At 34.5% G+C, this 22,145-nt stretch overlaps 2 protein-coding genes across 2 annotated transcripts; one reads left to right on the top strand and one right to left on the bottom strand.

Moving 5' to 3' along the window:
- The first annotated feature begins 1,468 nt into the window (after window positions 1-1,468).
- Window positions 1,469-11,108, top strand: LOC140798600 (T-complex protein 1 subunit gamma). Its single transcript, XM_073152494.1, has 14 exons — window positions 1,469-1,620; window positions 1,969-2,030; window positions 3,096-3,168; window positions 4,423-4,490; window positions 4,667-4,736; window positions 5,165-5,233; window positions 5,328-5,399; window positions 5,611-5,684; window positions 7,645-7,919; window positions 9,270-9,654; window positions 9,725-9,850; window positions 10,042-10,146; window positions 10,336-10,410; window positions 10,522-11,108. The coding sequence occupies exons 1-14, from the start codon at window positions 1,596-1,598 to the stop codon at window positions 10,708-10,710; spliced, it is 1,668 nt and encodes a 555-aa protein (XP_073008595.1). The 5' UTR covers window positions 1,469-1,595; the 3' UTR covers window positions 10,711-11,108.
- A 1,536-nt stretch (window positions 11,109-12,644) lies between these two features.
- On the bottom strand, window positions 12,645-15,803 carry LOC140798560 (uncharacterized). Its single transcript, XM_073152426.1, has 2 exons — window positions 15,370-15,803; window positions 12,645-13,398 (listed from the first exon to the last, which is right to left on the bottom strand). The coding sequence occupies exons 1-2, from the start codon at window positions 15,698-15,700 to the stop codon at window positions 12,863-12,865; spliced, it is 867 nt and encodes a 288-aa protein (XP_073008527.1). The 5' UTR covers window positions 15,701-15,803; the 3' UTR covers window positions 12,645-12,862.
- Between the last annotated feature and the right edge of the window lie 6,342 nt (window positions 15,804-22,145).

Here is a 22,145-nt window from a genome sequence, read left to right on the forward strand (position 1 = left end):
AGTTAGATCTTGAAATATCATTCGAACAGTGACCGAAAGTCGGATGAACCATAGCTTGTTAGCCTTTTAATGGCTAGATAGGTGGTATGAGAATTTTTCTTTTGAAATGAAAACAGTGACCGAAGGTCGGATGAACCCTAGCTTATTAGCCCTTCAATGGCTAGATAGGTGGTAGGAGAACTTCTCTTTTGGAATGAAAACAGTGACTGAAGGTCGGATGAACCCTAGCTTGTTAGCCCTTCAATGGCTAAATAGGTGGTAGGAGAAATTCTCTTTTGGAATGAAAACAACGACGAAAGGTTGGATGAACCCTAGCTTGTTAGTCCTTCAATGACTAGATAGCTGGTAGGAGAACTCTTTTGGAATGAAGGGGAGAAGTTAGGGGAATTAGAAGAAAGGAGGTAGGGAATGACGCTAAGAGATATGGTCAAGATACCAATGTAATTATTAGATAAACTTTAATTAGGGTTTCCTCCACATATTTATAGATGCTTACCCTTTTGACTTAAACAAGTAAAATAAATTCCTAAAATATGTCTGATCATATATGAACGCGTAAATTCGGTTTTATGTCTTTGTGAATGCGTGTAGGCGTTCGAACGAACGCGTTGGAATAGGGTCCCTAACGTTCAAACGCCCTCGGCAAAATGCCTTATTTTCTCAAGCAAATATAAACTAAATAAATAGGCTCATCCCAATAAACCCAATGCCGTGAGTGGATCCAATCCGACCGAGTTGTATTAGCATGATTTAAATCTACCACTTTTATCATTAAACTCAAAAGAGATTTTGGTCTATTAATTTTATATATTATTTATTTTTCTTCAAATTAATATATTTTTTATTTTTTTTATATCACATCAAAAATCGTAATTACAAATTAGCCTATTCACAATCAAATACCATATTTTTTTTAGATTAGTTCCGAATATCGAAATCAAGACTAAAAATTAGAGTTCACTAATCAAGTTCGAAACTTAGCCTCAAACCAAAAGCAGTTACTAGAGGGAATTGATAATTACATGGTGGATTAAATTTTTATTTACTTACCGACTAGTCTTAAGTTATGGATTGGGCCAAGTTATTTGAGGGTAAAATAGTCATTTTAAAAAAGTCATTTTAATGTTTATGAAATATTTTCATATGGCAATTATATTTTAATTTGTCTAATTAACTCTTTTATCACAATATCATTTTAAATTGGCACCAGGAGTTAGATTTAAACATATTACATGGGTTAATTAATCATATCATTGATGATGTAATTAGATTATAAATGAATTACTTAACTAAACATGATTTAAGGTTAGATAAGCTTAAAAAAACAAATATGAATATTACTATTTCTAAAGCAAACATATAAGACCTAAAATCTTTTTATAAAACGATCAAAAAAAGTATAAAATAAAATAAAATAAAAAACAAATTGCCACTTTAATCTCCTCTGCTCATACTCGTGCGAATCACGTGCCATATACAACTCTCGAGAAGTCTCGTCTCGCAAAACCCCTGCAAACGAACCGTGAGAAACTCCTTTGCGGCGCCTCTCCTCTCCTCTCCTCTCTCCCTCTCTCTCTCTAGAGCCAGCCGCAACGATGCAGTCCCCAGTCCTCGTTCTCAGTAAGATCCTCTCGCCTTCTCTCCTTAGCAGTTCATGCATTAGATCTAGCTAGGGTTTCCGTAGTCCCGGTTGGGCGGTGAGTCATTGGGACGCTCGCCAACTCCGGAGACTAGGGTTTTGTATAAATCTCAACGTCTCTTGCTTTGCAACGATTGCTCCATGGTTTCGCCTCCCGATCGGGGGGGGGCTTTACAAATACGTAATAATTTTTGAGTCTCCGGAGTAGAAAGATCACATGGGATCTGTCGCTAGAAGCATCTGTGATTGCTTTGTCTCATCCAAGTTCATTAAAGATTCGTCGAGTATCAATGGCTTACTCTAATGTCTTTGCTGTTTCTCTTGAGCAGAGGATTCTTTGAAGCGAGAATCTGGCAGTAAGGTGCATCATGCCAACATCCAAGCTGCTAAGGTTTGCGCCGTGCCCCTTTTTCCATCTGATATAGCATTTAAGGGATCTTATTTTTCAATCAGTGGGGAGACCTTTTGCTGATAATAGCAGATATAACTATGATTCAAGCTTTAAAAAAAAATTTCTCTTCGTAGATTCTCATCTGCGGTTGACGTTATGCTGTCTTTTAAGTTTTAACCGTCATATAAAAATGCAAGGTTTTGAAGGGAAGAAAAGACAGTATATAGAGGACAAATAAAAAAAAGGCTATAGTGTACAAATTAAGCACAATAATATTTTTCATTGTCTTCTTTTTATGTGTACGCAATGAATGAGGGCAGGGGTTCCTTAAAATATACGCCAGAATCATGTTGAAGGGATGCAGAAATTTATACATCAAATTTGATCCATTTATGAATATTGCAGGTCACATGCTACCTTGAAAAACAGCAAGATAGAAGATTAAAATAGATCAAAACAATATAATTGTTAGATCAGACTAAGTGCTTATCTCTACATAGAGTGCTACTCAAAGTCTCCCACTAGACTGATCATCATCGGAGAAATCTGGATAAAAGGTCTCTGAAACATCTAACCTACACTAAAAGTCGCACTCTTTTTAAAGTGGCCTGCATGGGCGGACACATATAGCTGTGACTCTTTGGTCGCTACGCCACCACGCATAGGGCTTACCTGCATGGGACATTGGATCCAAGTATTTACAATTTTTCTAAACAAAGCTATTGCTAAACATACAGAGAAGAGTCCTTGTATAGAGAGAATTGTCTGTTTTCAATGTTCTGCTTCAAGATTTTCTATTTCTTTGATTTCCAACTTGCACTTTGTATACTTACCAATTTAAGTACTGTGGAATATTGAATGCATATGCACCCGGATTGTTCTCCTCTTCACTCAAAATTTCTTAGCTTTATCTTCATACCCTTTGATGCTAATGCATTTTAAACTGAATATATTCATCGGTAAATCTTGTTTTCATGAATTTGAGCTTTAGACACCTTGAATTGCTTTTGTCGTTGCAAGATGGCATTTGTAATTAACCTTGCTTATCATACGTATTGGTTACAGGCAGTGGCTGACATCATACGTACTACTTTGGGTCCTCGATCTATGTTGAAGATGCTGCTGGATGCTGCAGGAGGTGCATATTAGACCTCTCATTGTCCATATATTTGTATAATTTGGTGTCGATATAGTGTTGTACAACCATAGTAATGGCATTGAAAAATTAGCTTCAATCTTGCATTTGCTTATATTGCTTTCTTCATGAGTTAATGGTGCTTTAAATTAATATCCTGAGACACTATTAGAAATGTTTCAATTGCTTTTTATACTATTACCTCGGCAAACAAGCTGCAAGAGTGCTCCATCTCCTATCCACCATTTATTTTCTCTTGTCGTGCCAATGATGTATGCAATAGTTTGCTGCTTTGCCTTTTTCTAAGGGAGCTACATCTTGGTCCAATATTCTTACTTCTGGATTTTGGTCGTCAACTCGAGAACCCCCCTACTTTCCTCTCTTTTAGAAACTCGGAATATGAGAGAAATGACTGATCATGGTAACATGAATAGAAAACATACCATGCAATCAGTAGCAGATCATAACTGATATGAATTACTCAAGTGGAGTGAATTATTTGGGGGAAAGTGTGGGTTGCCTATTGGACAGCAGAAGCTTTCCAACTTTCATACATATTCATCTATAATGTGGGTATTTAATTTGGCTGACTTGTATATGACCTTCACATGAAAAATTCCTTCACCTAAAGTTGCATCTCTCTCATTCTTCTGGGTTTTTTTTCTGTCCTTGAAAATCATGAAGGTTGCAGATAGGGTCCATGAGCTTAATCTGCAGCATTGGAGTGGGTAGTTGTACCCTCCAACTTATGTTGTAGATTCCATGTCAAGCACCTTTACCTTCCTTTGGCAAGACTTGTTACAGTTCTATGGAGGTTTAAAATTAGGTTGGCAGGAATTGTTATTTTCTGCTTTAATTGTTTCATGAGGTGTTCTTGACTTTTGAATCCTGCCTTTCTTAAGAGGCTTATAATGGGGCATGTTTTGTAGTGTCATATTCCTTGTTCATAGAAAAAGTACAGTGTTGAACTTAGATAATAATTCTTACTTCTCATATTCTGTGTCTCACTAAAATTTTTAAAGCTTCCAAATTTTAAATATACATTCCTCTTTCAATCTTAGTTGAATTTATTATAAATTTATAATATCTCCACCTGTACTGAGCCTTGGCACGTGTTTCTGCTTTTGTTTTCAGTATCTAAAGGATAGATGGAAAGAGAATGTACAATTAATATAATATTACTGGACTATGTTTTGTTTCACATTAATTTTCTTACTTTGCCCTTGCTTGCCTCAAATAATTTTGTTGGTCCAACAGGTATTGTTGTCACTAATGATGGAAATGCTATACTACGTGAGTTGGATCTTGCTCATCCTGCTGCTAAGGTATGTTATGTGTAGAGTTTTGCATTATTTGATTCTTGTCATGATGTGAGGTTAAGTGCTGCTTGCTGTAACTAGCAATATGAAGTTCTCTACCATTGAAATATTGCACCAGTGCTGTAGTAAACTTTTCTGAATCTTCTTGTGTTGACACCTTACTTTTGCATGTGATCTTTCAGTCTATGATTGAACTCAGCCGAACACAGGATGAAGAGGTCGGGGATGGCACAACTTCTGTTATCGTTCTTGGTATGTAATTTTTTCCGACACATATCTTGTTATGATGAAGCATTATACTAACAACTTAATGGTTTTTGTATTAATGTATATATTATAGACATTATTTTAGTGCAACACTGTGCTTTATGTCTGTTCTCTTTTAAACCGGCCATTATATATGCGCAGCAGATGCTTAATTGTTTATGATCATTGATCAATATTAATCAAGGTTGGGGTTACTAATTTGTGGGGCTGTGCAAAATGTTATATATATCTTTAAATTTAGATGTTCCCTTATTTCTTTATGGTTCTGAGTTCAGAATATGTAGTTAATTTATATTTTCTTTCTTCTTCAGCTACTCTTCTTTAAATGTCTGCTCACCGTCTGGTGAAAACTGAATGTCAGAGTAGATTTTAATAGACATAATTTTGATTTTTTTCTATGAATTTTATTGAAGCTGGTGAGATGCTTCATGTTGCGGAAGCGTTCATTGACAAGAACTACCATCCTACAGTAATCTGCCGGGGTAATTTCTGTTTACTCACTGAAAGGAGCAGTCTCTTTCTGTGCTCTAATGCATTATTTTATCCATTTTAAGAATGTTTATTATGCCTTCTCAGCATATAATAAAGCTCTTGAGGATGCTATTGCTGTTCTTGACAAGATTGCAATGCCGATTGATGTGAATGATCGTAAGTCCTAGATCTAGAGATTTTAAATCTCTAAGACAACTCTCTTATATCCCAAGTCATGCTTATTTAAAATGTTTTCATTTTTTACGTTTATTCAGATCTTGCATTCTTTATTTTGTGATGTGTAGAATGAACTCAAATTCAGTTTTGTTTACTGGACTCATAATTTTTTTAATCATATCTATCATTTTATATTAATTTTATTTTGCAGGTTCCACAATGCTGAGCCTGGTCAAAAGTTGTATAGGTACAAAATTTACTGGACAATTTGGTGACCTGATTGCTGTGAGTATATCATCTTTGGAATTATGAATCCAAATTTCTTCTTGAGAATGTTTCATATGAACTGAGATTTTGTTGGAAAAGATCTCTCTTGGAATGTTTTCTCCTTAGTGACGCATCTTTGTAGGCTTTTAGAGGAATATTTTTTCATAGTTCTCATTATATTTCTTTATGTAATTTCTGGTTGGCGTTTTCTTTATCCTGGAATATTTGTCCTTAGGTTACAATTTATTCTATTTTGTGACCATGAACTACCCTATCATTCACTTTCAGACCTGAAAACATCCCTAAGTTTCATGACTTACACGTTGCAGCATCTTAACCCTGTCAATGTAAAACATACTCAATGCCTTTCTCGCCATATCAGAAGCCAACATAAAATAAGCCCTTTCTGGAGTGTTTGGCTTGCAGTCTGCTCTGTTTTAAATCAAGGACAACTCGTCTGAGTAGACCCAACAAAAGAAATGATTCCCCTTCCTTTTGATCTTTGTGTCACTACGAATGAACTTTGTATTATTAATATTAATTTTCTTTACAAATATAGTACGATCTTCTTCTTTACTATTTTACCTTATTCATTTTCAAGTCCATTTCCATCTGGTCCTTCTCTGAAACCAAAGCTAAACCCTTGATTTTCTTTGCCATTTGATAACTTAGACTTCAATTGGTTTTCCTACATCTCTCTTTTATGAACATTTCCAGTAGGCAGATTAAATTGTTACAGTGTGAAGAAAGTTCATGAATAGAAATTGAAGCATTGAATATGCCTATAATAAATGTAGTAATGATACTTCTCATAGAAGTAATGATAGCATTCATCTCTGTCTGTCCCAAGATATTGCTTCCCAATTCAACCTATCCAGCCCTACACTCTGACGTTAGCTGCCATCTCCATTATCCTTTGTCCCTTCATGTCATTCTCTGCTATCTTTTGTTGCCATGCCGCACTTCTCCCCTCACTCCCTGCGCACACTTTTAAATTGCGGCAATGTCGTGGTTCTCTACTTGGGGTGCAAAATGTGTGCTGGTCAACATCAAAAGATCCAGGCGACACTTTAACTTTGACAGAAGTTATATGTGGTCTGCAGACTGAATTTGGTTTCCTAGTAACTTGGTATAGATGATTCAGTATTATGTTTGAAAGTGAACAGGAACAATGAAAAGGTGGAAAAGTAGGAAGACAAGGGAATGTTCTAGAGAGTTTTGTTTTATGCAAAACTTTCCTATGTAAGACATCTTTCAATAATTGTAGATGTTATCCAATTGGTGGATTTGACGTGGACTTCTAGACGCCTACCTACGCACTAAATGGTCCTTGTCTTTTGGTCTGCTGGCTATAGATTTGGACGCTTGCTTTAGATAAGTCATGAAACAATGAAACAAAAGAATTCTATATGAAAAGGAACAAAAAATGAAGGGAATCGAAGAATTTTCACAAATTTCATTGAAAAGTGAAATATGAATATGCATCACTTATTTGTGCTGGCAAATGTTGTTTACAGATTAACGTATTTGACTCTACGTAGACTCATATACACAATGAAGACGTACATACAATTATATAAAATACTTGTTCTTGCCCAACTAGCAAATTACACAATTTGTGCTTGGTCAATTATCCCACAGTTGACTATGTCTCTGGTTTAGTAATTTTAGATCATTTGATGATTGTATCTCCAACGAAAGGTGGATATGACCAGTCAGCTTTTATTCTGCAATAATGATGATGCAATATATACATTTTTCAGATGTTTGAAATTAAAATAGGATACTGCAAAATTTGATGTTCCTGCTATTTCAGTAACACTACTGTCATGTTGATGCATCTTACAAGTGAAGAAATTCCTTGGCGATGCCTTATACTCGTCCCATTTAATTCTTTATATCTTTTGATGTAAAAGCATGCTTTACTCTTTGGTTTTCTGATGTTACTATCTAACAATCCCTGTTTTACTGTTTCCAGGATCTTGCCATTGATGCCACCACAATAGTGGGTGTTGACAGGCAAGGGGTACATGAAGTTGACATCAAGAAGTATATTAAAGTTGAGAAGATTCCTGGTGGCCAATTGGAGGACTCAAAAGTTCTGAAAGGAGTCATGATTAATAAGGATGTTGTCGCCCCTGGAAAGATGAGGAGAAAGATACTGAATCCACGCATCATTCTCCTTGACTGTCCCCTTGAGTATAAGAAAGGAGAAAATCAAACTAATGCTGAGTTGGTGAGGGAGGAAGATTGGTAAGAACTTCATAAATTTTATTTTGCAAATCTTTTACATGAACAATCTAGTGCTCTTGTTGTGTACTTGCCTTGCAAATGTTAGAAGGTATTTCTACTCTATCAATGAGTTGGTTCTCTTTCGTAGATATAGGCATGGTTTTGATGTCAGGTTGCCTGGATTTGCGGACATTGTTGAAATATCATTATTGGTCCTTTATAAAGATCTTAGACCTAATATCTTTATTAGAGACTTTAATCTGTCTTCAGTTTATTTTTGAGCAAGTAAAAACCAACTAGATGTCTTGGTTAACCTACATATGGATAAATGCAAAATACAGTGCTTCCATGGCATTTATGGAGATATGCTTTTTCTTTAGTCTTAACACTTCACCATTGGCTATTTATATTCTGCTATTGATATTCTGACCATTTGATGGCTAGTGCAATTGCTCTTCCATTTAATCAAGAAATATACCATAATTGCCAGTTAAATTTTGGAAGACTTGAAGTTTGGCATGTTGTGTCAGCATTTCTGGTGCTGTTCGATATTTCGCAGGTTGATGGAACTACTTCTTCTCCCCTATACAATTTACATGCATGGAATTGTCTAATAATTCTTAATTCAAAAGTCATTTCAAGATCATTTATACATTCAAATGATACGAGATGCTCTCTGTTATTTAATTGATTTCAAATGGCTAATCAATCCATTCAATAAATTGAGTGACCTGGGTGATAATAAGTTTCTCTTAGATATCCTTAAAATCTTAAAATTTAGCTTTACAGTTAGTTAAAATAGGATAATCATATTTTCCATGTTTAACTTAAAGTTGAGGCTGGGTAGAAAGGATTTGATCAAATTATGTGAGAGATGCTTTACCTGAATTATGTACCAAGTCAATGTAAAACAAGATTGAAAGTCTGTTTGAGACCTACAAGGCCAGGTGGCAGGTATACCTTGTTCATATTTTCAGCTCATCTGAACAACTCAGCCCTCTCCGAATTTCTTCAAGTCTTGATGTGTGGCTACATGAGAACCTGGGGTACAGTTATCTTTATTTCTTAGGCTGTCATAACTAAGAGCCAAATGGAATTTCTTAAAATCTTTGGAATGGTATAAACTTGTAATATTTTGATAGAGCTTTAAACAACTGATTATTTAGAGAATAGCAGTCATGACCAGACTGGCTAGCCTCATAAGGGCTTAGTCACCTGAACTATGTATATCCATCTTTAATTTTGATATCTGAAGTTCTGAACTGTCACCTGCATAGTGGTATGAGTATCTTAATTCGTGAAGACTGTGTTGTCCCAGTTAGTCTGTGGAGTTATGTAGATTAAGCAAACATATCTGTGCCCTGTTTGCAGGGAAGTTCTGCTGAAGCTGGAAGAGGAATATATACAAAATCTCTGTATGCAGATACTAAAATTCAAGCCTGACTTGGTTATAACAGAAAAAGGGCTCAGTGATCTTGCATGCCATTATTTTAGCAAGGCTGGAGTTAGTGCTATTAGGAGATTGAGGAAGACTGACAATAACAGGATTGCTAAGGCTTGTGGAGCAGTAGTTGTCAATAGGCCAGAAGAACTGCAAGAATCTGATGTTGGAACAGGAGCTGGACTCTTTGAGATCAAGAAATTTGGCGATGAATTTTTTGCTTATATTGTTGACTGCAAAGATCCAAAAGCATGCACTGTTCTTTTAAGAGGAGCAAGTAAGGATATCTTGAATGAGGTGGAAAGAAACTTGCAGGTATGCTAATCTGCTGCAAAATTATCTGTTATTTTGCAATAAAGCTGTCTAAATTAACTTGCCTTTACAGGATGCCATGTCTGTTGCACGTAACATACTAAAGAACCCGAAGCTTCTTCCGGGGGGCGGTGCCACTGAGTTAACAGTTTCTGCAACATTGAAACAGAAGAGTTCTTCCATTGAAGGCATTGAAAAGGTAATAATAAGTTTTCTTTTTCAGGTAAAAGGTGAGTAAGTTTGTTTCTTCAATAGTTACATGCACTTGTTTTGTATGCATATACAGAGTTGAGTTGTTTCGAGCATCTTTTGCTGTTTGATTTTTTCACAGAATGCCAATGCCGCTTTAGTCCTCAACATTATCTGCTTTTCTGTTTGATTTTTTTGCAGTGGCCATATGAAGCTGCTGCTGTAGCTTTTGAAGCTATTCCACGAACTTTGGCTCAAAATTGCGGTCTGAATGTTATTAGAACAATGACTCAGCTCCAAGGGAAGGTAGGATATAGTGCTGAACATCTCTCTTTTGAAGTTTCGATAAACTCATTAACTAATTTCACGTTTTTAATTGTCCATCCACATTAGTGTTAAGAAAGCTGCCAGTTGTGCTCAATATACATAATTTTTTCTCAAGTTCTTGCATAATCCATTGTAATCCTCTCTTAATGGTTCTGTTGGTGTTCTTAGCATGCTAATGGTGAAAATGCATGGGTTGGAATTGATGGGAGCACTGGTAAGATCGTGGATATGAAAGAGCGACAGGTATCATCTCTCTCTCTCTCTCTCTCTCTCTCTCTCTCTCACACACACACACACACACACATCTGCGCGCGCAACCATGTCTGTCCATCTAAATCTGTCTTCTTGCTTCAGATCTGGGATTCTTATAATGTGAAGGCGCAAACATTTAAGACAGCTATTGAGGCTGCTGGCATGCTTCTGAGGATTGATGATATTGTCAGTGGCATCAAGAAGAAGCAGGCTCCTGGGGCTGGCCCAACTCCAAAGCCTAAGATAGAAGAAGAGGGAGATGCAGACAATGAACAGATGATTCCAGAATAAGACTTATCTGCTGCTTCTGGTCTTTTTACCTGATGGAGGTGGTGTATTTTAAGTTTGTGTTTCATCGACAGGAGTGTTTATTAGGGTCATAGAAAGCACTAATGAGATGCAGTTCTTGAGAAAATTTGTCTTTTAGTCCTTTTCCCCTCTTCCAGAAGTGTTGTGGTGTGTTGTCCTTTGAGTTTTGTTGAAATGGGTTTCTGATGTGCAACACATCATTTTTGGGTTGCTAGATCACTGTACGGTTGGCTAGTCTGTATCTTATTTCTTAAGATGATAAGTTTTATTAAACCATGGCACATGATGTTTGTTCTAGATTTTTTTGACTATTACTTTTGAGTAGTTTGTAAAACACTGCCATTATATATTATTAGGGTGCAGGAAATTCTATTCGATAATGTTGTGGAAAGTTTCTATTAACTTTCGTCTATGAACGAATCTTGGAAGCTACCCTGATATGTTTTCTTTTCCTTTTGGATTCTCTTATATTATTATCTTGTGGAAAACCTCCTCTGACATGCATTTCGTCGAATTTTGTTGGTCTTTTTTTATTTCTTTTTGAGAGAGAGAAATGTTTAACTTAATGATGGTCTAGCTAAAACAAGTGGCGTTGGGGTTTGAATTCGAAAATTTCTTTTGCGTCCTTTTGTTTAGTGGTGTTAACAAGTTGTATCTTGCTCGTGTTCGGCAGTTGAAAAATGGAGCTGAAATCTTAGGCTTGAAAAGAGTTGAAGCCATCTTGTGTTCAGCTCATTTGGCTTGGCAAGCTACGTTGAGCTTGTTCAACTCAACAGGTTGTGGTTTAACTAATAAACTCGTGGAACTAAAGATTTAATCATTCAATATCAATCTAATTTATCATATATATAGTCAAACAAGAGCAAGCCAAGTCTTGCATACGAGTCATTTGAGCTCAAATCTTAGCTCGACTTAATTATTAAGCGAGTGGGTTATTCTCGAACAAATTTTTAAGCTGAATACGAGTTTAGAAGTAGATTTCTATGAGTACCTCTATCTTTGAATAAAATTTCATTCTTTTTTCCCCTTCTTAATTTGAAAACCAAGGGATCATTTGCAGAAGTACTAAAGAGCCTGACGACATAGATGATGATAGAAAAATCTTGGCCTCACTGAATCCACATTCCAAATTTTGGATAGTTTATTTGGAACTGCATCAACAGTGATAGCATGCAAGAGAGCTACACATTAAAACTATATAGATTTTACGAGCTTTATCTCCTTCTAGGACTAAAAACAATATTGAGAGCTACACATTAAAACTATATAGATTTTACGAGCTTTATCTCCTTCTAGGACTAAAAACAATATTGAGAGCTACACGTTTTACATCTCATAAATTCGAGTACCAATGGTTACCTGTGATAAATAGTTCATTTTTGAGGCTAGTGAGGAAGCTGCTAAGGTTGCGGCTTGGTTGAAGCTAGAAATATGCAGAAGAGGATGTTTCTTGGTGGAATTATTTTACATCCAAAGGTCCGCTTCAGCACGCGTTACAGAGCCGGTTTTTTCTTGAGATTATATTTGTTCTTGAATAATTTAAGATTAAAAGGTGTTGAGAGAGAGAGATCAATAGGCGGACACCAGATTTGATGTAAATTCTATTATCCTGAAGATGAATTTGTTGTTACTTGGTTGTGGGCTACTTAGTTTACTACCTGATGCACTAAATTAAGATCAACTACACCTTCAGAGTTTCTGTTATGATGTCTTACTAGATGTGACGATCTTCGAAGAAAAACAGACCGTATAATAAAGGAGTACAAGCATCTCTTAATGGATAGATCATAAAGCTAATCGTTATGAACAAAGTACTTCAGAAATAGAACACCATATACATGCTGGAAAAACTTATTGCAAGACTAACACAAACAGAAACTATACCAGAAAACAATGGACAGCCATGAGATATCGGATTTCTAGAATAGAAGCAAAATTAGGGCTTTTTTTGTGGTGGGGGGATCATAGATAACAATACAAGCCAGCATAATAATAGTAAAACTAACAACAAAATTGTTCTGAAAAGCAATACACAGTGCATCTTATAACAAGTCTAATCAAAATCAAGGAAATAAGGGACAGTAGAAAAGGCACTTCTTAGAAACTCTGTTGAGCATTTGTTCGAGCCCTGACTTCAGTTCGGCCGCGGAGTAGCCCACTCCACTCTGAGGATGAGATTGTCATATCCATATCCATTGAGCTTGTTGATAGCCTTCTCTGCATCCTCCTTGTGAACAAAATTGACAAAACCAAAGCCCCTACTGTTTCCAGTCTTCTGATCGACAGCAACATAGACACGGCTCACAGGGCCAAAGGTGCGGAAGAGCTCAAGGAGATCAGGCTCACGAGTGTCCTCGGAAAGATTGGTGACACGGACCGAGTTCTCATCATTCCTGCGCCTCATCTCAGTTCCAGTCCTCTCTCCACCTGCTCTCATGCCTGGAGGCACATAAGTTCCCTTAGTAGCACCAGCTGCCGCAGCTCCCGTTTCTGCTGCAGGGGGCCTGTCAACGAAACTGTCGGTCTGCGGAGCGAGATCCTTGTAGGGACATTTTGACGTCCAGTGGTCACCCTTCTTACCACAGGTCCTGCATACCATGAGAACAGCACCTGCCTTGCCAGCAGCAGCCAAGGCATCCCCTGCCATACCTGTTTCTTCTGCTTTGCTCCCTACACTCAGTTTTAAAAATTAGTATTAGGAAATATGATAGATTTGTTTCAGGATTGGAAAAATATACAGAACAAAGATAAAAACAAACAAAAACAGACCCTTTCAGTTACAACTATTCAAGGTTGCTTTATGAATCTTGATTTGAGATAAAATTTAGTTCTACCTATGGATGTATCATACAACAATCTCAAGGCAATCATATTCTCTGTCCCTTGGTAGCTGATAAGCCTATTTTGTACAAAGCACTGTTAAAATCCTCAACTTTTAATAGAGATCATCTGTAGTTTGCTTTTGGCACCATTAAATTACTAGTCAGTAGATTATACCTCCAAAGGGCAGGTTCCGCAGTTTGATTTATTATACATTTTTAAGATTAAATTTTTTTTCCTACACAGTTCTCGCATAGAGATTATCCCAAGTTTCTAATCTACTATCAAGTGGTTAGGGAAAATTTTTGCTCAACCAACCTCACTTGAAACATTCCTGATAAGCTTGTTCCTAATGGATGCAAACATAATCAAACTCTTAACACTGTAGCAACAAAAATTAACTGATTTTCTATCAGAACGGTCAGAGAAGTCTTCTATTCAAAGAAAAAAAATCTCAAAATCTTACTGTTAGCTTTTATTTTAAAAGAATCAATAAAATCTCTTATTTCTTTTCTTCTGACTACACTTTCCAATATTTGTCATGTTAAGAACATAAATCTAAGGTGATCAACCTAGAATAATGGCAAACCAACTTTCAGTTATACTCGCTTCATGTGCAACTTCATTTACCCCTTTTATACTAGCTTCATATGCAACTTTATTTACCCCTTTTCTAGCATTTGAATATTTACAACCTCCATTTCTGTGCACTAAGTTTCTGATCCAAGGTCTTCCTTTCATAACCTTTGCAAGTCCACATAACATCTTTATGTGTAACCAACTCGCCATAGAAATTATCATAAGCTTGAGTTTAGCCTTACTAATCTCTATGTAGCTTCTTCTTTGAGCAACTTTACAACATTCAAAGCTTACTTAGCATCGATTTATGCAAAGCACTGTAATATGCTCTATCTACTCTAAATGTATTTTGGACCCTGCATGCTAATACCAATATATAATAAAAGTCAAATTACTTGACGAAGAAAAGAAATCTGGCTAGAGCCCAGCAATTGTAAGATAAACAATAAACGTGAAGACTTTATTTCATCTCCCATATAAAGCACAATCACCTGCATAAAGCTGAAATACATTCAGAGACTACCATTTCATTGAAAAGGCAATTTTATAGGATCAGCCAATAGGCTAGGATCTAAATAAAAAGTATACTAAAGGCTGAGGTCAAAGTGGCAATTTCTGCCGTAATGAAGTTAAGGACGGCAGAAGGCCTCTGAAACAATTTTGAAGCAATCACAGATCAAGGATAGAGAGTAGGAACAATTCCATAATTGATTTTAAACAATTTTGCATCCTATGATGCAGCATCTATAATCTCTCCACATTCCTTTTTCAAAACATAGACTAGGTAAAAAAATAAATTCATACTCTATCGGAAAGGTCACAAATTCACGATCAACCTATGATTGATTGACGCAAATCCAACACTATTATCTAACATTATTGTGAATAGATCTGTAGAGAATAAAAGAAATTGTACTCTATAAGGGATGTCAAGACCACCCCTTCCCTTTATAATCAACTATCAAAAGCACTACAGCAATAGGATTCCAAGTGACAACACTTATTCTAAAATTGATCAATTCTATCTTCTAGTCTTAAAAGCTGCTTGCAGAATTTTCTATGCAAATTTATACCTTTTAGATCTTTAATTAAAGTCAAGTTCCAACAGATATCAAACAGATGAAATTTAGACATTAAACATCATTCCAGTTTGAAAGAAGACGGATGTATACCGAAATCCAACTAATAGTAACAGATCAAATCGAATTCAAACACTAACGAGAAGGGGATCGAGTATATCACCTGGGGCACGCGGCCGCTCAAGTAGGATCTCCTCAGTAGAGACCATGGTGAGCCGAGCCCCGACGTCCTCGTGCACGGCGTCCCCGAACTTGGGCCAGGAGCGGCGCTCCATGGCTCGCTTGGAAAGCCGTGCCCGCGCGAGCTTCCGGACGCGGGTGGTGGTCGTGACCTTGACCTTGTTCCCCTCCTCGTCGAAGCGGTACTCGATCGTCTTCTTCACCCCGTTCTCGTCCGGCCCGATCACAACACGTGGCGGCAGGAGGAAGTCCAAGTCGCCACCATCGTCCTCTTCCAGCTCACCCCACAGGATCTTCGCCGGCGCCGCCGCCATCGTAATCGATATATCCCTCTCTCTCTCTCGCTCTCGCTCTCTAAACCACGGCAGAAGAGATGAAGCCCTAGAAGCTCTTATTTCCTTACCCTTCCAAACGTTGATGCACTTCGAAGGGTATATAATAGGAGTTTTATAAAGCCCCCGAACGGCCTCTAACGGTGATTGGATTAACTCCGACCCGTTTTCGGATCCGATTAGGATAAAAGTTCCAATCCAATTCGGACACAGGGTAGAATTTTTGAAAAAAGTGGATAGAATTCGGATATCGATATGGGTCGGTTATAATTTTTGAATTCGGATAAGATTATCGGATATCCGTTTACCCGTATATTTTTTTAATAATTTATAGTTTTTAGTTTACTTATTTAAATAGTGAATATTGATATTGTTACTAATGTTGTGTTATATATTATTTGTAGAGATTATTTTTTTTTCTAATTTTATATGTATTTGACATACAAAAATTTTATTTTTTACGAAAATTTTAATATTTTTTTATTAATTATGTCTAAATAAAAGATCATAATTTATTTAAAATTTGATAAACATCTATTTAAGATCCGATTATCTATTTAAAAATTATTCGTATTCTTTTAGTTAGGATATAGTTTAAAATTTTATTATTTGTCCAATATCCGTATCTGAATCTATATTCGGATTAAAAATATGAATCCGAATATAGGTTGAGCACTATCCGGTGATACGATCCGTTTTCACTTATTATACTTCCCATCGTTATGCCTATTGGGCCACGCTGATTATAATCGAAGTCGAGCTTGGGCCACTGGCCTAACCCGACCCGATATAGCTTAACATAAATATCTTTTGGGGAAATTTATAAATCTTATTATCATTCACATTCTAAATATTTATCATGTGATTCCTATATTTTACTTAAAATGACTCAAAAACACTAATAGTTAGTTTTACACTAACAACCATTAATAAAATAGATAGAGAATACTTTGTTACTTTTGAAAAGAAAATAAAATACTTAAAATACCCTCATTAAACTTCTTTTGCATTATAAATGAACTAATCAAATTATAAATGAATTATCATGTTATAAACGATAATCAGATAAACCGAGTGGCTGGTTGTATTATAAATGGATTAATCGGGTTAGGGTAATAAGCATGAATATAAATTATTTAATAATTGGGTTAGATAGATTGACTCGTTTACGATCGGAATTTGATTAGACTAAACTCAAACTCATTTAAAAAATGGATTGCCTTGTCGGATTATCACATAAAGTTTTGGTAGGCTTTTGTCTTGCCATAACTGTAGAGTAGATAAGTTAAGTTATATATATATATATACCTTTGGCAAAAACATTATATTTCCTAGCTATGCATCTCTCAAATAATTTCATGTGAAAGTTTATATATATCATAGCCTAGTTATTTTGATTTCTCATCACCTTTTCATCTTGGGTTATTTCATCTTGGGCAAAATTATAAAGTGCATCTACATTGGTATAATCTATCTAATTTCTTAGAAATATTCCAACAAGGGGGTAAAGTCCACACTTCTCTGATAAAAAAAATTCATAAGATTTGATAGTTATATTAAGGAAACAGTCACATTTTGATGACTCTAATAACTAAATATGAATCCAAGAATACATTGCAATCCCTTTTTCAAACTGACCTATAAGAAACATAAATATTTACAACCACTAGATCTTTAATTCAAAATAGGATCGATAGGTTCGGTTTAGTTTTAAGTTTAGATTCGGTATGAGTTCAAACTTAAAGAAGAGGCTAAATTTAGACTCACTCGACTGCTCGAGCCGACCTTAAAGAAAAAAAAAATTAGGCTCGAAATTAATTTTGAACTGAGTACGAGCTAGAGCCAACTGACTTAGGCTATGGTCATTTACACTCCTGACTAAATTCATTCTTTTTCTCTTTCTTATCTTTACATGTTCATCAGGCGAGTCGAGCCGGATTCGAGTCGGGCTAGAATATTCTAGCATGTTACGACCCATTAGCCTATTAGATATTGGACTTGAATTGGGTATAATAGGTCTAACATAATGGGTTAAATATAAAAAATATTATATCTTATTGAACCGAGTTTAACGAGCTTATATAAAGTCATTTTAGTTATCTTTCATGAGAACATACTTATATATTGATATAATTTACTAAATATCTAATATATGACTTAAAAAACTATAGAAATAGGTATGCATTATGGCCTTATGAGTTGTACCATAGTTGAGAATATTAGATCAGCCAAAAACTTAGCCCATGACGCCCGGTACCATCTTGGGCCAGGGTCAGGCCGAGCCTAAATCGAGCTTGGGCCAAGACTTAGCCCAATTAAAATCGAGCATGTTTGGACGGGTCAGGTCTAATGATCATATCTTATCTTCTAGTTACGGGAGAATCGACCACCGAACAACACCAACCAACTCTTAATGATTAAAAAAGTAGTGAGGGATCCATTTGCAAACAAAACCTAAATAAAAAATAAAAAAAGTTTCGAACCTTCTTACAAGTCAAGTAGTTTGACCTCTCCCAACTTTTCAATGCCTAAATCGTCACAAGTGACGCCATCGTGAAAGAGATGCTAAGATAGAGTAGCAAAATAGACGTCTCAGAATTTTGGGTATCTTTCTTTTGAATTGCCACCAACAATGACAGCATATATAACTCAAAAGAGTAGATCAAAGAAGGTTGTGTTCTTGGGAGAAAATTAAGTTTTATTACTTTTATAATTAGTTTTAAATTCACTATGTCATTTTATCTCCTTATAGTATCGGATATAAAACTATAAACAATAAGATACGATAAAAATAAATATATATTTATTATTTTTTTATTATCTAAAATTTGATCGATTATTATCTTTTTAGCATAGAATTTTTAAGGTTATCTTGGAATTAAATAATCTAATGAACGAACAATAAATGGTCGTTAGAGATCAAAACTTTACTTCCAAATCATCAACTTAGATGACCTTCCATTGTGAAAACAAAATAAAGGCCTACGTTTTATTTTTCCACTTTTTCTAGGCTAAGAATGGACTAATTATTCTCATTCAAAAGTGGAAAAGAACATCAAATAATAATATTAATAATAATAATAGTAATATTTTGAAAGCAACTATCCATCAAAGTCCTTTCCTGTCGGACTCCAAGCAAGAACTAGAGATTTTTCTAGAATTTTTTGAAAATTCTATGCCGGTTAGGTCAAGTTGGCTATTTGACCCCCTCAAAAAAAAATTCATGGTTTGAAATTTAGTAAATTTATTATGATCAATTTCTTAGGATGAGTAATCTAGTTGTCCAATCTATATAACGAGAAAAACTAATCATTTTATTTTAATCTATAAAAAAAAAAACACTCTGTAGTCATGCATGCCGGATGACTTTACCTAAATATTTATTTACTGTGTGAGTGATAACTTTTAGCTAATATGGATGCCAATTAAATAAGTCCATATAAATTGCTAATGGAGTTGGTAATTTGTTATATGTTAGTCAATTTTTAGTACACTAAAGAAAAATACTTTAATTTTGATCAAACCGACTAAATGAATTAGGGCTTCACATCATACGCTAAACAAATTAGCGGTTCATGCAAAAAGATCACCGTATATGAGTATCAAGATCGCTTAGCTTGTCAGCGTGCGTCTTACCTTGAATGCAACCACCATCTAGACCATCAATTTTACTTAGATCAAATATTCTCCAACTCAAGTAAATAAGTTTGAAACTAATCTACTTTTGATGCTATATTTCTTTGTATTAAGTTGCATCCTTCCAAGAGAATCACAGTCAAGATGGCAACATTAATAACAAGTCAACAACTGCTACTCTCCAACATCTTAGATATTTTTTTAAGAGACAGAAGAGTTGCCATCACTAACTCCAAACTTGCTAGGATTGAAAAGTACTATGATTGATGGGCAGAATGTTACCCAACTTTTTTTATGGCTAAAACGACAACCCGCTTGTCTCTAGAATGACCTCTTAGTTTTTTTTTTTTTCATTCAAAAAGACTGAATTTTGAATTGCATGGTATTTAAATCATGTGCTTTGTGGGACTGTTATTCAAAACTAAACGCCACTGAGATATCGTTCTAAGCACCTAAGTTGTTCTTTTAAATTATCGCACTACTGAGCGATGAATCGAGTCATTGAGTTAAGCCATCAAACTACTAAAATAATTTTTTCTATAATAATTTTCTAGGTATAGAGTTGACCGAGCAAACTCCTTGAATATATAGGAGGTAAGTACCAAACATAATTATTAGAATTTGGATCGAACCAGGTGGTTGGACTAATAAATCGATGAACTGATAAGAACTGGTTGGACCACCAAACTGATTTGGTTTTGTATTAAACCGAATAAGCAATCGATCCCGACTAATCCGGTGGTTGAATCGGTGGACTGAGCAACCGACTGGGTCAACTATTTTTGCAAAATTATATAATTTATTCTTAATATATAATTATTCTATTCTATATCCTAAGGGTATATTAGTCCTAAAATTTTAATAATATTTAGTTTACAACATATATATTATTTTTAAATTAATTTTTTTGCACATATACCCTTGAAATATTCCTTCTTTGCTTGTATGTCTATATAAAGTTTTATTTCATGTATATCTCTCCAAATACATATTTTTCACATATACCTTCTAAATTTTTTACTTTTTGCGAGAATACTGCTTGAAATAAATTATCATTAAAATTTAAACAATTTAAAAATTTTAAATATAAAAAGAAAAAATATCCTTATTTTTATTTTCAAATATTTCTCTTAGTTAATAGTATTATTATCTTTGTATATTAAATAAAAATAACCCTGAGGATATCTATATAAATAACATTTATTTTGAGGGATATACATATAATTATACTATTTTTATTTATTTTTAGAATTATTTAGATCTATTTATATATTATTTAAATATTTTAAAAAAATCAGCAATTCGACCAATTAAACCACTAGTTGAACTAATAACCCAGTGACCTGACCGCTAACCTAGTTAATGTCCAATCTGGTTCTAATAATATACCAACTTTAACAAAGTTAGTATTACTTGGTTGTTAAATCTATGATAACTAAGTTTAGTTAATTGGTGAATAAGTTGGCCAAACTTTTAAGTTTCCATCATCCTTCATTGAACTTTTGACTTAACTTACTAAGAGACAAGCATATGGCATGAATTTGACCACTTACCCATTGATGTAACAATACCAAGACTCAAGTCTTCACAATTAGGGTTTTCTATTCTCTTTTTTTTTTGTAAATTAAATATATTTTCTTAAATTTACCTTAAAATGGGTAGCTTTTGAAATAATTGGATTTTGTATTACAAAATAAATGTTCAGAGATATTTGATGAACTCCCTAAGTATTGACTTTGTTTTAGTAGAAATTTGAGAAGGTAGAAATTGGCAACTCACATGAAATATATATATGTTTGAGTTTATTGACCACTTGGTCACTTTTTATGTGGGAGGCTGAGAATATTTAATTAGATGCCAATAGGGTTATTAATTAATTTTTGTTTCATAAATAAAGCTTACATTTGGCTCATAAAACATACTAATGGAACTAAGTAGCCTGATATTAAATTTAATTCTTAAATAGATATATTTTTTTATTTTAAGAATGATTACTTTTGTGTTCACTTATATTTAGAAAAAAAATATAATAATTATCTTTGATGTGATATAAAGTAAAAAATAAATAAATAATATGTTTTATATTTTATAAAATTATTATGAATATTTTTTTATTTGATACGGAGTAGGTTGATGAGATACATATTAAGAGTAAATTAGTAAATTGAGTTGGTGTATTATAATATAAGATATAATTTTGATGAATAATGTTTATATTGTAGCATATTGTTATTATAGTGTTCAATTAAAAATAAAATAGATAAAATATAAAGTGTGATTTATATAAAAATAATAATTAAATATTAAAAATTAAAGAATTCAATCGTATTACTCTCTCTCTTCCTCGTTGTTAGTTTTTATTATTACTCTCTCTCTCTCTCTCTCTCTCTCTCTCTTCCTCGTTGTTTGTTGTAAGCCATTAATGCATTCTGAATCTCTGATGCAATTTAAGCCTTGTACATTTTTCTTTTCGCCCCCTGCACTGTAACCTTATTGTAGAAAAAGCCTTTTCTTCTTATAAATCTAGGAATTTCTTTTTCATTTCATGCTTATTTGCATAAAATATTCTCTTCATATTCTAAGGTGCTCTTGTTATCTCTCCCTCTAATTCACCTCAAAAAATTCGAGGGAGATCATTATATATATATATATATAAATATATAATAAACATGAAAATTATATCTATTTTTATTGAAATCCTCGTTATTTTTCGAGATATATTGACCATCTTAGCTATAATAAAATCTCTATATGTAAATATGAAGAGTTTAGATATGATTAATCCCACTAA

Source organism: Typha latifolia, chromosome 12 (assembly GCF_019914945.1).
Source record: "Typha latifolia isolate L0001 chromosome 12, TyphaL0001v2, whole genome shotgun sequence".
Taxonomy (NCBI): Eukaryota; Viridiplantae; Streptophyta; class Magnoliopsida; order Poales; family Typhaceae; genus Typha; species Typha latifolia.